Source organism: Thrips palmi, unplaced genomic scaffold, assembly GCF_012932325.1.
Source record: "Thrips palmi isolate BJ-2018 unplaced genomic scaffold, TpBJ-2018v1 HiC_scaffold_8, whole genome shotgun sequence".
Taxonomy (NCBI): domain Eukaryota; kingdom Metazoa; phylum Arthropoda; class Insecta; order Thysanoptera; family Thripidae; genus Thrips; species Thrips palmi.
In genome coordinates, this window is record NW_023144635.1 from 5050169 (window position 1) to 5066019 (window position 15851).

General features: G+C 64.7%; 1 protein-coding gene and 1 non-coding gene across 2 annotated transcripts in view; both read right to left on the minus strand.

The window, feature by feature from the left end:
* Window positions 1–11242, minus strand: part of LOC117653091 — a 12621-nt gene extending 1379 nt beyond the window's left edge. Inside the window, exons 1-10 of the mRNA XM_034398464.1 lie at window positions 11190–11242; window positions 8290–8503; window positions 8108–8216; window positions 7903–8004; window positions 7062–7178; window positions 6814–6967; window positions 6625–6735; window positions 1070–1322; window positions 641–788; window positions 331–450 (exon numbers count right to left, since the gene is read on the minus strand). Coding sequence (XP_034254355.1) covers window positions 331–450; window positions 641–788; window positions 1070–1322; window positions 6625–6735; window positions 6814–6967; window positions 7062–7178; window positions 7903–8004; window positions 8108–8216; window positions 8290–8503; window positions 11190–11235 — 1374 coding nt within the window. The 5' untranslated portion in view covers window positions 11236–11242. The remainder of the gene's footprint in view (window positions 1–330; window positions 451–640; window positions 789–1069; window positions 1323–6624; window positions 6736–6813; window positions 6968–7061; window positions 7179–7902; window positions 8005–8107; window positions 8217–8289; window positions 8504–11189) is intronic.
* Window positions 96–167, minus strand: Trnaw-cca. The gene has a single exon. It is a non-coding gene; the product is annotated as a tRNA-Trp (tRNA).
* Window positions 11243–15851: the final 4609 nt, after the last annotated feature.

The window sequence follows — 15851 nt, forward strand, 5'->3', positions numbered from 1 at the left end:
CAGCCACGCGGCGGTTGGTTCCCCCGTCATCGTCCTCGCCAACGCACGCGTATACCGTTTACCTTCCGCCGCCGTGAAAACAAAACAAATCTCCCTGACCCCGACGTGATTTGAACACGCAACCTTCTGATCTGGAGTCAGACGCGCTACCGTTGCGCCACGGAGTCCGGCGGGAGGGGGAGCCCAGGCGCGCATTTAATTGGGGCCGAGCCGAAGCCGAGCGCCGCCAGGCGGCACGCGAGTTGACCGATGGCGCGCCGAGGACCGAGGACTGTACAGTGTACACTGCGAAGCATCGGAGCAGCGCAGACATTTCCAAGCTCCACTTACTTTGATGGCGTTGTCTGGTTCTGTAGGCAGCAATTTGGTCTCGGCAGTGGTTTTGTCCTCGGCTGGCGCTTCCTTCAAAATTGATTTAGAGGGAGTTGCTTCAAATGCCTGGTTAATCTCCTAGAAAAAATATTAAAGAATCAATCAACTTTTTTAACTATCCATATTAGAATGAAATTTCCAGTTGGGTTGCCCCCAGCTCCGGATGCACGGAAACCGCGTGCCCCTGCCGGCGCGCCCGGTGGGTAGGCAGCCCAACTGGCTCGGCCTCAGGACAGCTGCAGTTCTACGGCTTCAGAGAGATACAGACCGGCGCGGGGGACACGACGTCGTCATCCCCCTTCCAGGACAGGCTCTTCTTGCGGCGCGTGGGCGACGGCGACGAGTCCACGACGAGGCAGTCCGGGCCGGAGCCCTCCTCGGCGATCCGCAGGAGCGAGGCCGAGCTGGCCCGGCGGCTGCCCGGACAGAGAGAGGGTCATTGCAGTGTCGTTCATGGGGTACTCCATGGAGTCACGAGGGCGTGCGCGTGACTTAGCCTCTTACCTGGGCGGGCCGCCGTCATCGGGAAGGATCGGCTCCAGTCCGCTGCTGCTGCGGCGACGCGAAGTGCCCTCCCCCGTCACAGCGGCCTCCAGGCACCTGGACAAAGCCGAGAAGGTCACGAGCAAGGTCACGAGCAAGGTCACAAGCAAGGGCACGAGCAAGGGCACGAGGGTCGTTGAGTGAATGGACTCACGAGGATCCCCTCCTGCTGAGCGAGGCCGTGCTGCCCCTGCGGCTGCCGGGGCACACCATGATGGTGGGTGTGGCCGGTCGGACCATCACGGTGGGCGCGTCCACGTCCTCGGTCTTGATGACGGGCGGTGGCGCCGCGCTCGCCGCCGCCGAGGTCCCGGAGGACGCCCCGGAGTCCGCCCCGGACCCGTTGAGGTTGGCGTTCAGCGACCGGGCCATCTGCGAGGCGAGGTTCGGGCCGGAGCGTCGTGAGGCTGCAACATGCAAGCGTGGCGTCATCGGCGTGCCGTTGGCAACCACCCAAAATTGGCGCACACAACACAAATCCCACCGTGAACGGCGCCGCCATGTGCGCCGCGTTCAGCAAGTTCACGTGGCCCTCATCGAGACCGGGACGTCGCGGTGTCGCGCTTCTGGCACTCGACAGCTGCCCAGTAACCAGTGTGCAGGCTCGGACTGGCCCCCAAAAGGCCCCAGCGGATAAGACCGCAAAAGGCCCCCGATCATCATTATGTTTTTACCCTTCATGACCAACTTTGTGAGGCTACCGCTCCCAAGCTAGTTGCGGTCAACAGCCTTCCCGATACAGGGCATGAAAGAGTAGGGTCTTAAGAATACTAGGATGTCGAGGGAGGCCTTTTACGGCGACTAGATTGCACACAGTGGCCACCCAAAGTCAGCAAAATCAGCAAATTTCCGAGATTCGACCACTTTTTGACCAACTTGGTCGGAAAATCGTTGCGGTCAAAGCCAAAATCGTTGTGGTCAACGTCTTCCCGATACAGGGTATGAAAGAGTAGGGTCTTAAGAATACTAAGACGCCGAGGGAGGCCTTTTAAGGCAACCAGATTGGACACAGTGGCCACCCAAAGTCAGCAAAATCAGCAAATTTCCGAGATTCGACCACTTTTTGACCAACTTGGTCGGAAAATCGTTGCGGTCAAAGCCAAAATCGTTGTGGTCAACGTCTTCCCGATACAGGGTATGAAAGAGTAGGGTCTTAAGAATACTAAGACGCCGAGGGAGGCCTTTTACGGCAACCAGATTGGACACAGTGGCCACCCAAAGTCAGCAAAATCAGCAAATTTCCGAGATTCGACCACTTTTTGACCAACCCTTTCAACATAGGAACGTAGGCAAAAATTACCTCTGCCTACGTTCAAGGCAATACTGACTTGACCATTAGACGCCGGGGCGGAAATACCCCTCGCCAGCGGCCGACTGCGCGCGCAGGGGTAGCGACGCGGCCTTCGCGGCACGGAGTCTCTTCGCCTCTCCCTTCCCCTCCCGCCGCTTGCCGCCCTTGCCGCCCTCCGCGCGCGCATTCCGCCCCCTTTCCGGCCGTTCTCTGTCTTTCACTGCATTTCTCTGCCCTTCACCGCCTTTCACTCACTGCCGCCCACTGCATTTCACGGCCGTTCACTGCCTTTCACTGCCTTTTCCTGGCGTTAACTACCTGTCACTGCCGTTCACTCTCTGTTATTCACTGTCTTTCGCTCCAGTCTTTCCGAAGAATTGTATCGTCGCTCGGCTTATCTCTGTCGCACTCATGGGGCGCCCCGTGGGCGGTGCGAGAGAGACGACGGAGTGCTTCGGAGTGAGGCGGCAGTCAGCTGGTCTCCAAGGCCGCCCCGACCGCGGTGGGGCCCACACTGCCCACAGTGACCGTGATTACAGCATTCGAGCAGCAAAGCAGCGTGGCGTGCGGGAGGCCGCGGCGCAACAGTCGCTCTGTCTCTCTCGCACCTTTGCGGAGGGCCTCACGAGCGAGACAGAGCGACGCGGTGACTCTTCCGAATCGCTCGGCGCGGCGGCCGAGCAAGACCAGCAGAACACACTGGCGGCGGGGCGGCCTGGTCCACCCCTTCGACGGCGGACGGGCGGACGGGTACGGTCAGTGAAGGCTGAAGGGCAGCGTGGCGGGGCGGGGCGGGGCGGGGCGGGGCGGGCGGGGCGGAGGCGAGGGCGGGCGCGGCGGGGCGCGGCGGGGCGCGGCGGGGCGCGGCGGGGCGCGGCGGGGCGCGGGGGCGCGGCGGGCGCGGCGGGCGCGGCGGGGCGCGGCGGGGCGCGGCGGGGCGCGGCGGGGCGCGGCGGGGCGCGCCCTCCTCATCCTTGGGGATCAGAGCCGCATTACCCCCGTGCCCCCACGGAGCCCCTGGGACTTGTTGGCGGACCGGAAAGGGGTGGGGTGTGTCCAGCCAACTGGTAGCAAACGGCCAACGGGTCCAGCCAGCCACCAAACACAAAACCGCTCTGTTTCGCCAGACGGATCTGAAAACAGAGCCGGTGCTGCCTTTGAGACGCGCCCCTGGAAACAATCATTGTACGCGACAAAACATTCAAACTTTGTCAGAAAATTTTAAATTACATCACGTTGGACCTCAGTGAGCCCTCCCCCGTCCGTGCAGCACTGCAGTGATCTGGTGCTGCCTGCTGCCTACCCCGTGGCCATGGCGTCGCCGCACGGCATAGCCGGGCATAGCGAAGCGTGTCGGGGCCTACACTGCCTACACGCGACGTTTCCAGCAGAGGTCGCCTTGCCGGCCTCGCCTCATGCATTTTCATGACGGCCAGCCCGGCTTTGCTCCGCTTCGCTCGGCATTCGGGTTGGGCTGAGGCCGAGGCTGAGCCGAGCCTGAGGCTGGGCGTGAGTTGTGGCGCCGCCCGGCACAGCCCCGGCACAGCCCCGGCTGCTCCAGCCGGCCAGGCTCCAGCCCCTCATGCTCATCGCGCACCGCGGCGACCGCGGGCCACTCTGGCTTCTGGGGCCGCCTGGGGCCGCCGGGCCGGACGCTGCGGGGGCGCGGCGCGGCGCGGCACGGCACAGCGGTGTATCGCTGCGTTAGCGTCGGGTTTCGCGGTGGCCTTTGCTGCGGCCGCCGCCCTCTCGCTCCGCCCACTCCGCCACTCCGCCACTCCGCCCAGCCCCCGTCCAATCTCTGTGATTGGTGCGGCCTGTGCCGTGCGCCCAGCCGAGACAAACTCACTTCAATCATGTCCGGTCCAGTGTTTGGTGCCGCCGTGGCGCCGCCACCACCTCTGCAGACTGATTCCGAGAGTCGTTTTCGTCTGTTTTCGTCGCGCTGCCTCTCTCCTACCCATGAGTGCGAGAGTGACAGCAGGGCGAAATCGGAATCAGTCTGTTGCAGAGGCTGTACTGTGGGTGGGCTGCACCGCGCTGCCGCCATGGAGTGTGTGTGGGTGGAGGTGAGCCGGCCAGGTGCTTCGCTTCTCTCGCCACGCTCCTCGTCGTGAGCGTGACAGCAGGGCCGCGGCAAAAGTGATTTCTGCGCGTCGCCCTTCCAGCCTCCGCCCCGCCGGCCTCGCCTCCGACCCTCCGCGACCCTCCGCGACCCTCCGCGGCCCCTTGGCGTTTCCTGGCGTAGATCCGCCGAACGTGACGGGTCGGGCCGGAATGAAGACCTCGCGGCCTTGTGGATGAGGTGCCTGGCTGCGGCGCCCCGCGCCAAGCACGCCGAGCAGCCCGAGCAGGCCGTGCCGCCCCTAAGCTCCTTGGCACGCCGTGCCACGCCGTGTGGCTCCAGCGAGTCCAGCGCAGAGGGCCCGGAGTCTCCGGAGTCCACTCGGGGAGGCAACAGGAAAATCCGTTTCGGAGGTCGTAGCCTCGGGGACTCGCTCGGGGACCTTGCGGCCAAACTCTACCTCTCCTAAAAGAGGTGGGCGTTTATAAAAAAAATGCAATGAAGCAGAACTTGAGTTAGTGAGTCGCGATAGAGAAGCCTGGCACGCATAGGCCAAGAAAGTTTTCCCTCGGTAAATTGATCGCAAACCTACGGTCCACAGCCAAAGCAGCTCCAAGGAGCTGCATTTTCGGTCTCCTTGGGAACTCCCATAGACATAACTCCAGTGGACTCCGCTCTGCCCCGCTCTCGCTCGGGGCCGTTGGGGCTCGCTGGGGCTTGATAATCAGACCTGCTGCTTGTTGCAGACCATCCGAGGGAGAAGTTCTGCCGACGGCTCGTTAGCGAGCGAGTGAGACAGCAAGGCACTTCTCAGTTGATCCCGGAGAGGGACTGGGAGAGAAACGTTTCTCTTCAGGTTTCGCTTCCAAAATTAATGAGGCTGGCTTTCTTGCCGAGGGCGACTGGAAGCGACCCAGGTAAGTACAGTCGGCGACAAAAAGGACTGGCTCGTCGCTGCCCCGCATCCCGCGAGAGGCTCTCAGTGAGGCAATTCCATGGCTGCAATTGCAACGCCCAACATTTTCTCGCGTGGCGGGCCAGTAGTTTGTGGCGACAGGACGTTTAGAAATGTGCACCGGTGTACCGCCTGTTCGTCCACGGCCTCCACAGGGCCTGCTCCCTCCAGTGGACCCCAGCGGGGCCCGTGGCTGCCCAGCCCGTCGACGCGCCGCGGGCTTGGAATAGTTCCACATAAATACGCCGGGCCGGGCCGGGCCGGCCGGGCGGGTGGGAGCGGGCAGAGCGGGGCAAGCGCCGAGCCACGCCGAGCCCGACACCATGGCAAAGCTAAATCAAATCTGCGCGGTTTTGGGGCTGGCAGGCTGGCAGGCTGGCAGGCTGGCAGGCTAGGGCTAGGGTGAGGCGGCGGGGCGTTGACGGGCCCGTGGGCATGGCGGCAGGGCGGCGGCGGCAGGGCGTGTCGCAGGGCTGAGGGCTGGGTAGGGCCGGGTGGGGGACCCGGTTATTCTGGTCCTGGAGTCCTCGCCGCTGATGTGCGCACTCTGGCGTGAAGCCTGCCACCGCGCCCTGCACGCCTTGCTCGTCGTCGTCGTCGTCGTCGTCGTCGTCCTCCGCCACTTCGCCGCCTGGTCCGCGGCGCCCGCCCCGCCCCGCGCTGCCCTACGCCACATCACGCGAAAGGCGACACCGTGTTGCCTCTCTTTCCAGCAGCCCGTCCGACGCCACCGGGCGCCACTCTGCCCACGCACCCAGTAGCTGGCACACTGTGATCGCACCCCCGGCGACGAGGACGAGGTCGAGGGGGTGAGGGCCGAGGCGAAATCCGGACACCTCCCTTGGGGCCGCCCGAGGGCCGCCCGACCTCTCTAGCCAAAATGCGGGGCGGCTCCCTCACCTGCTGCAGAGTGATTTTTGAGGGGAAAACATCATGTGAGGGGGAAGTGATGGACGAAAAAGAAGAAGGGTCGTTGTTGTTTCAAGGTCCTTTGGGCTCGGATTCGGATCGGACGGCCGGCCTTCGAGGACCACTGCTACACTGTCTTTGTAGGGCGCCCGAAGGGAAGCTCCCATGCTGATCTCGCCCATGGCCGAAAGGGTAGGACCAAAGACGAGGCGGGGCGGGGCGGGGCGGGGCGGGGACCACGTGTGGGGTGCGGTCGATAAAGCTTTTTACGTTGGCGCCATGTCACTTTGTGATGTCAGCCGCTATTACCGAATTCGGCGGCCGAAGCTCCGCGCGCTCCGCGCCTTCCAAACTCGAACCGGACGCGGCGAAACGAGGGCGCCTTCGTGCCGACGCGCCGCGCCCCACCCCGCCGTGCGCGCCGCCCGACCAGCGAACCTTGGTCACGAGTTTTTATTATTTTTTCCCCTCCGAGTTGTTGAGACTCACCACCGCTGTCGCCCTGGCCGAGCCGCGGCGCCAACAAGGTGGGCACCAGCGCGGCCGCGACGGACGAGGCCAAGTTGGAGTACGGCGCCAGCATGGCGAGCTGCATGATGCCTGCAACAGCGAAAAGCAGAGCGATTGTTCGAGGTCCCGAGCGGTCAGGCCCTGCCCGTTCTCCGTTTCTCTGTTTACCTTTGGCGTGGCAGTCGGAGGGGTCTCGCTGCAGGAGCACCCCGTGGGGCACCCTGTTGAGCAGCCTGCGCACGTGGCCGCTCAGCGACACGAAGGACGCGAAGAGCACGCAGGCCCACACCGCGAACAGCGTCTCCCCCAGCAGCTTGAAGGGCTGCGGCAACAGAGGAGTCAGTCTGTCTCTCTCGCACCGCGACGTCACGGACCACGAGTGCGACAAAGACAGACGGCGCGAACGCCGCACTCACCAGCGCGCTCTCGTCGAAGCCCAGGATGATGTTGATGCCGAGCACGAAGGTGAAGTGGATGGCGATGACGAGCGACGGCACCGTCTTCTCCCGCAGCGCGCGCGGCCCGACCTTGAGCTGCAACACGGGGCGTCATTTGGTTATTCGCACGACAGGACATTACTCGCAGTGCGGGTGTCTGCGAACCCGTCCGCTGGGACGACCGACAAAGGTCCCGCGCAAGGCCACTGCGAGCAGTGTGAGCTACACGTACCTCGCGCCCCAGGTCAAAATCCGTGGCAAACGATTAGGCCCTCCAAGGGTGTTCTATTTCTAGTGGCTTGGCGGCAGGGCGGCAGGGCAGGGCAGGGCTGCCTAGGGCTGGATAACACACCTGTTGGTCGCCGCCCTCGCCGTCCTCGCCGCCCTCGCCCCTGGCCTGGCGCGGACCCCCGCGGGGCTCGACGGGGACGAGCCGTCGGAAACCTTCTATTTAGCAGCCCGAGTTCCACACCATTGCATTGCCTACACTGCTTGGCTCCGCCACAGAGCTCGGCTTGCGACATCCGCCGGTCTGTCCGCCTTCCGCCCGTCCCGTCCGTCCGCCTGCCTTTCCGCCGATAGTTTCCCCGACAGGAAAGAGGAGGCGACTCCCCGGGATTGCACAGTAAATTAGACTATCGATCGCAGCGCGGTGTGGGACCACGATGGCGGCCCCATGATGGCACGCCCGCCACGCCGCACGGCCCTCAGGGCCTTCGGGGCCTTCAGGCCTGCGCCTTCGGCACCGAAGGATGTTTGCGATTACTCCGCGTCGCGCCGCTTTTTTCCGGTGGGGCGCGTCGCCGTCCGCGTCGCCTACCTTGGTGAGCTGCAGGAAGGCGAGCTGGATGAGGCAGAACGCGGAGGTGAGGCAGGGGAAGGCCAGGTCCCACAGCAGCGCCCCCATGATCCGCGGCATCACCTGCAACAGCAGAGACGTGTCGTTTTTTGGTCGCTCTGTCTCTCTCATGCCCGTGAGTGCGAGAGAGACAGAGCGGCGAAGCAGCACGAACGCAGTGCAGTACCTCGCGCAGGTTGTACGGGTCCAGCATGAGGTAGGCGGCGCGCGAGGCGCCCAGCATGCAGAGGAACACGTTGATGGAGGTCATGAAGGGCCTGCTCGAGATGAGCGATCTGGAACATAAAACAACAACATTATTTTTCATGTCCGTGACGGCATAATGAAAGCACTGCCGCCGCGCCGTACCTCAGGTTGATGAGCGAGAAGAAGGTGTAGGTGGCCAGCACGCTGAACAGGCAGGCGATGCCGTACACGTGCAGCATGAAGGCCAGCTTCATGTTGTTGAGCAGCAGGTCCAGGGCGGGCGCCACCGCCAGCGACACCGGGTGGCCCAGCTGCACCCGGGAGCACTCCCAGCCCACGCCCGGGGGCTGCTGCGTGGCCGCGGACGCCGCGGACGCTGCGGACACGGAGACGCACTTGGTGACCACGAGCAGGACCGCGACCGCGAGGTGTCCCCGGCCAGTGTAGATTTGCAGCCCCGGTGGCAGAGAGCTAACTGAAGCTCTTATTCAACAGCCCTGCCACGCGCGCGGCGTGTCTCGGGTAGTCTAGTGACCCTGTACCGGGTCCAGCCTTGTCTTGTCAGTGACAGAGGTGCACTTAATACTTGGGCTACACTTCGGCTCGACTTCGGCTCGGCTTGCTTGGCTTCGGCTCGGCTTCGGGCTGCCCCGGCCTGCGCCTGACGTGAATGGCGGTCCCTTGCCACTCGACAGGCCCGGCGCTCCCCCTCGAAGCAAGCGAAGCAAGCGAAGCAAGCACATCGGGCAGGAGGGAGCCCGCTCGGCCCCCACGCGCGGCCCCGTCGCCGTATCTCCGCGCGGGGATGAACAGGCCGCGCCTCCCGCGGGAGGGAGAGAGACAGAGAGAAAGAGCGGGCCAGAGAAGGGGTGAGCCGTCCGGCGGCGGGGTCCTGGGGGTCCTGGGACCTCCCCGTGCACGCGCGTCACACGGGTTGTGTGAAACACGGCCCGAACTTGTCGCCAGCGGGGCGGGGCGGGGCGGCGGTAAGCCGGCTTGCAGCCCTCCGAGACCGGAACGCCCGGAACGCCCGGAACGCCCGGAACAGCGCCTCCGGCAAGGCAGGCCCTCCCCTCTCCGCTTGCATCTCCCCACTTGTAATTACTCCAAAGTTCGCCGACCTTGAAGCCGTGCAGTCTGTCGAGCGAATCCAAAGAGTCGTTACGTCGCTCCGTCTCTCTCGCACCCAGAGACAGAACCGCCAGGGAGGCAGCCCGCTAGCGTCTGGCTGGGGTGGTTCGAGGCGCGCTGCGCGTTTACGTTCCGCGGGTCGACCCCCACTCGCAGACAGGCAGACGCAGACTGCAGACTGGCTCAGGTCGCCAACTTGGGAGTGGCAAGGCATTAGCGGTGCTGGCCTGGCTGCCCCGCCCCGCCCCGCCCCGCCCCGCCCCGCCCCGCCCCGCCCCGCCCCGCCCCGCCCCGCCCCGCCCCGCCCCGCCCCGCCATCAAGTGCAGAAGCGCTGTGAAAGCTTCTCACCTCGATTCTCGACCGCCCCTGGCTGCCAAAAGAAACGCGATGGGGAGGATGGCGGTGGGAGGAAGGGGGCGCGGCCGGGAGTGGCAGTGGGAGTGGGGCTGTGGGGGGCGCGGTAGAAAAAGGCCCGCGGTTCGGGTTCGGGGTTCGGAGCTCGATAGTGGAGTGGACGGCCCGAGCAGGCCGAGCAAGCCTAGGTGCCAGACGCGGCTGGAGGCAGTCGCAAGCTCCAGCTGCAGGCTCATTCCGAGCGCTGCTTTCGTCGCCGTCTCTCTCGCACCCTGACGGGGCGCTGCGTGAGTGCGAGAGAGACAGAGCAGTGCTCGGAATGAGCCTGCTGCAACGGCCTAGGCCTTGGCCAAGAGCGGCGAGGTTGGCCGGGTGGACGTCCAGCAGTGTAGGGCCTGGCTCGGCCCGCTGGACGGCATGACCCGCACGCCGCTCGACGCGCTCGACGCGCTCGCCCTCTCGGCAGAGAGTTAGTTGGTTAGGCCCTTTCGGCGTGGCGGGGCGTGGCGGGACAAGGCCTGAGAGGGTGTGCGAGAGAGAGGGCGAGAACGCGCACCGGGGCACTGGAGGCACTGGAGGCACTAGAGGGCGCAATGAGCGCTAGTTGGCAATTTGTTCCGACGGCGGGCAGCATTCCTGTTGCTGGTTGTACTGGAAACCCTCCCCCCGTCCCCCTTCTCCTTCATCCTCGCCATCTCCGCCCTAGCCAGGTCCCCCTTTCACACAGACGCACGCCCTGAGTCCCGCTGGGCGACACCCTCCCCTTCTTTATTTCCCTTACGGATAAAACAGACGCGGATTGTCTCGTGTGCGTGTGTATGTGTGTGTGTGTGTGTGTGTGTGTGTGTGTGCGTGTATGTGTGTATGTGTGGGAGAGGAAAGAAGGAGGGGGCTGGAGTTTGTTTTGTGTTCACGCCGTTGTTTGCGACGTGGTGTGTGTATGTGTGAGTGAGTGTGTGTGTGAGTGTGAGTGTGAGTGTCCGTGTCGCTGACAACAAAGAGCGATGCCGCAGTGTGTGCCTCGCGGCCCGTCGCGTCCGTCGCGCCATTCCGCGCCCTTAGTCGACTTAGGCGTCTCGTTGCGTCTAGCGGTGTGGTGGTGGCGTTGTCGTCCTGCCGGCCCGGCTGCTCTCGGATCAAATAGGAAAAGTTTGGGCGCTTCATGGCGACTGCGGAGCGGAGGTTGGCGGAGGCGGCGGCCGCGGCGCACGAGAGCGGCATTTCATCCCGGTGTCCTTCTTCGCCTTCTTCGCGTTGGCGCTCCGCGGCTCTCCCGGCTTGGCTCGGCGGCCCCAAGTTTGGCCGCGCATTCCCGCCGACGTCACTTTCCTTTCTCATCCGCCGCCAAAATCAAATGCAAACGCCGTCGCCCGTCACACCGCGTCACTCCACGTCACACCGCGTCACTCCACGTCACACCGCGTCACTCCACGTCACACCGCACGTCGCGCGCGCAACAAGTTTTTTCGGCAGACAGGACGTGGATTGTTTCCAGCCCGCTGCGCGCGCGTCACGGCGTCACGTCACATCGCGCGTCGCGTCTGTCACGTGTGTCACGCCCGTCGTTGTCACTCACCGTTGGTCCACTCATCCGACGCGTTCACGGTCGGCGTGGTCGCCATGCTCGTCCTGGAACACAGAGAGGGACAGAGATAAAACACGTGTAGAGAGAGAGAGCGTTGTGACGCGCGCGTCGATGAGAAATGGCCTTGCGAACGGCAGCGCGCGGCTCCGCGAAGCACACGGCATCCACCACACTGCGCAACGCGGCACAACGCACCCACGTTCCGAGAAACAGGAAGCAGGGAGAGGGGAAATGGGAAAGAGGGCGCGTGGGGCCGCGGGATCAAGTACTGGCATTTTTCTCCTCTTTTTTGCTCCGCGCTCCCGCGTGCCGCGTTCCTTATGGCGATGGCAGCGCGGCCTGGCCATGGGAGACGCGCGTGCGGACATGGACTGAGATAGACAGACCCCGCCGGGATGGGCCACGACCGGTACGCCCCCACCCCCTGACCCGCACTCAGCTTCTTGCCAACTTCCTGGCGGGGATGTTTCCGGCCGCGCTGCCGCACAGTGTAGTGGCGTCGGTGTGCTGTCAGGGCGGCGGAGTGGCCGACTGATGCTCCCGATGCACGCAGCTGCAGGTACTCGCACGCCTACGTGCACCTAGCCCCGCCATCGTCTCCGCCGTTTGCAGCGGACGCACCTGCAGCACGCTGCGCGCTGCGCGCGTTCTAGGCCTTTTTTACGTCTCCCAGCTTTTACGGCTTGTGCTATTTTTTTATACGGGTCCCATAAAGTGCGAACTGGGCGGCGAGCGGGCCTCGTCATCACATTATTATCAAGATAAAAACACGATAAAAATCATGGTGCAAGCATTCGGTCGCGCCCCGACGGAGGCAACCAACAACGCCGGAGAGGAGAAAGCGAGCTGGGGCGGCCTCGTGTCGTACCTGCAGACTCATTCCGAGAGTCTGTTCCCTCGCTCTGCCTCTCTCGCACCCATACTACACGCCCCGTGAGTGCGAGAGAGGCAGAGCGAGGGAAATGACTGTCGGAACCAGCCTGCTGGCGTCGGCGCCTTTGTTGAAGGCGCCCGCCTGGCTGCCCCTCACAGTGGGCCAGAAGACTGGTGGATGCGGACAAAACTCTAGACGCGTTTTGAGCTCCAGAGTCGCTAAAAGGGACTCGGACCGAGCGTGTGACCCCACCAATGGATTGCTCTCCGAACGAGGAATCCGTTGGTGGGGTCACACGTTCGGTCCGAGTCCCATTTAGCGACTCTGGAGCTCAAAACGCGTCTAGAGTTTTGTCCGCCTCTCCCAGTCTTCTGGCCCACTGCGCCCCTCCCCTGAGACACGTTGGAGCGGGCCGAGGCTCGCTTTGATACGACGGCTCACTCAGCCGAGCGATTCGGAAGCAAGGTCTCGTCGCTCTGTCTCTGTCGCACCCCCGCGCGCGTGTTGCAGAGACAGAGCGACGCAACGACTCTCGAGAATGAGTCTGCTGGCCGTCGCCGCGTCGCCTGGAATGCCCTCCACCCGCGGCCCTGGCGCGCCCTGCGCTCTGCGCGCGTGGCGCCCACGTGCAGTACGTCACAGCCTTGTATCCCCCCTCCCCCTCCCCTTCCAGTGCACCGCCCGCCCCTGTCGGGTGGAAAGTCATCAGGTGCTGGCGGCGGCCCGGCGGCCCCGCGCCGGCCGCGCCCCGCATACGAATTACCACCCCCGCGTCACCGTCTCGCCGTCGCCGAACGGGTGCCGTGGAGCACGCCGTCGAGTGCGGCGCCGCGGAGGCGACCTCGGCGTGCATAATGCCGAGTCAGCCGAGCCACGCCGGGCCACGCCGGGCCACCGGGGAGTCGAATTCAATCTCGGTGTCCCCGCCGCGAGCGGGACCGGGGGCAGCAGCGTCTGTGTGCCTGCCTGTCTGTCTGCCTGTCCGTCTGTCTGCCTGTCTGTTCGTTCGTCCGTCTGTCTGCCCACCCGATGCCATTGCAGGGGGCGACGCGTGTCGTCCCTGATTTACAGCGCGAAGTGCCCCAGTCGGGGCAGTGTGGCCGCGGGGCCGTGGGACTCGGTCCCCCACGCGCCGGGTCAGCACTTCGCGTCGCTCTCGCTTCATCGCACCACAGTGGGCCAGAAGACCGGCGGGGTCGGCCAAAATTCTAGACGCGTTTTGAGCTCCAGAGTCGCTAAATGGGAATCGAAACGACCGTGTGACCCCACCAATGGGTTCCTCGTTCGGAGACCAATCCATTGGTGTGGTGGACGCGTGTGTGGACGCGTTTGTTTCGGGTCCCATTTAGCGACGCCGGAGCTCAAAACGCGATGATTGTGGCCGCCTCCGCCGTTCTTCTGGTCCACTGTGCGCACCGCGCCGCAACAAGCAGACGATGTGGCATTACGAGGGGGGCAAAGAAAACTGCGGATATCCGAGTGCGATCGAGCGGGACGAACGCGGGGCGGGTCCAACGGGCCGAGGCCGTCCGGACACAACAGTTATTAGCTGGAGTGTAATCCCCCAGCCAGCCAGCCAGCCAGCAGCAAGGCAGCGCGGCAACACGGCACGGATAAAAACTTGCTCGCGGCCTCGCGGCCTCGCGGTGTGGAGGGGGCGCGAAAGCTGAAAAACGAGTTCGGAGGGCTCAGCGGACAGCCCAGCACGCTTTCTGCGTCCAAATTAAAAGTCAAACCGCGATGGCCGGCGATGGCTCACTCTGGGCGCCAGCAGCGCCTCGTCTCGGGTTTGATTATCCTTCGGATGGGAGCGCGGCGACTGAGGTGGCATCGCTCCAGGGGCGTGGGCGGGGCGGGGCGGGGCGGGGAGGGGTGGGGCGCGGCGGGGCGCAACCAGCTGCCTGGCTGCTGCGCAGGCATCCCGACAACAACAAGCCGCCTGCTCCGCTTAATCAACTAAGAATGAGAGCTCGCCGAGAGTTGTTTTCCAGCAGCAAGTTTCGCCCACCCCTCCCCTCCCCTCCCCTCGGTGGCGTGGTGCGGCCCGGCCTAGGGGTTCGTCCGTCTGGAAGCACGGTGGAAGGCAAGCATGCTGCTGGCGCTGCTGGCTGCCGCTCCCGCTGGGCAAAGCAAATCTCGCCGCCTTGCCTCCCTGGAATCAGATACCGCGCTCCCCCGACTGTATGTATAGACTATAGACTCCCGGGAAGCAGTTCCCCTTTCAAGGCGGGGGACAGGGCCGGCAGGGCCGGCAGGGCTGGCAGGACGGCGGCGTTCGATTCCCCTCCGCGGCGGCGCGGCGGCCTTAGCGCCTGCGAGGTAGGCAAGGCGGCTGCGGCGGCGCAGGCCTGTGCGCCGGGCGGCCTATCCTCGCCATGACAGGCGCTCCGCACTCAATTTTCCGCCACGCTCCCCCACCCCACCACTGCACCTCGGCTGCTCCCCTGCGCGGCGAGGGATGACAACGCGCCTGGACAAACACTTAGGCCGATAGCCGTGTGCAGGCAGGCTCCGTGGCACTTTGCTAGTCAGCCGGAGCGCCGCGGTCCCCGCCGGGCGTTCAGTGCGCCACGCCCGGGGCGGGGCGGGGCGGGGCCGGACGCCGCAGTCTTTAATGAATCTTTAATGGAGCAGCCGGAACGCCGCACTTGGCCCGACGAGCCGAGACAAAGCGTGTTTCGCCGCCACATTTTTATTCCATTTTCCTCTCTCCACCGCCCTTTCTCTTTTCTCTGTTATCCCGGCGCGGCAGGGCAGTGGCAGGGCAGTGGCAGGGCCAGCGGAGCGTCATCTGGCGCCCTCGGCCTGTGCTTGGCTGCCTTTTCAGAGCCTTGGCCGCCAGCTTTGGCGCCAGGGGCAGGGCCGCCGGGGACGGCTAGGCTGCCCCAGGCTGCCCCAGGCTGCCCCAGGCACCCGGGCGTAATTAAGTGACTCCTGTTCCAGCCCACCAGTCCCTCCAGCCAGCGCTGGTCCTGGAGGCTGGGGAGTCTCAGAACGGCGGCCAGAAGGGCGGCGTCAACATCGCGCAGGGACCACGACGACGACCACCACGACGACGTCGACGCGCTGCTCGTCCGCAGGCGGAATCGTCGAACCCCGAACTAAACGAACTACCTGCCTGTCCGGCCCGGACGACGCACTACGCCCCGCCACACCGCGCCCCGCCGCGCCCCGCAGGCAGGGCCTCCGGTAATAAACGCTATTACAGCCAGCGCCGGGGCGGCCGGGACAAAGGAGCCGCCCGGACCGCAGCCGGGCGAGGCCGCCTGGAGAGGGGAGGGGGAGGGTGGGGGAGGATCAAGGACTGATTTTGCGTCAGAGCGGCGGCGGATCGGTTTAGCGCGAAAGTCATTCAAATCGGGCCGTGCTGGCTGGCTGGCTGGCTGGCTGGCGTGATGCGGGTCATTGAAACTTTATGGGTCGAAAGGAGGAGGAGCGAGGGGGTCTTGGTCTTCCTGATGCACGGCGCGCCGTCCCACACCTGCAGGGCAGAAGGAAGTTAGCCAAAGGTGGGCCGTGGAAGGGGCGGCGCCGTGCCAGCCCCTTTGTTGGCGCCAGAGCGCCAGCGCCAGCGCAAGAACAGGCCTCATATTATATTCCGGAGCGCCTCCGCGCCCCTCACCCTGCAGCCTCTGGCCGCGCGGCTCCGTGGCTCCGCGTGCTTCTTGGTATTCCGAGCTCACCTCCACTCGCCTCGTTGCAAACCACTGACGTGAACTTGAGTCGAGTACGCGGTACGAGCTCGCCTTGCTTCGCGTGTGGGATGCGTGTCAAACGGG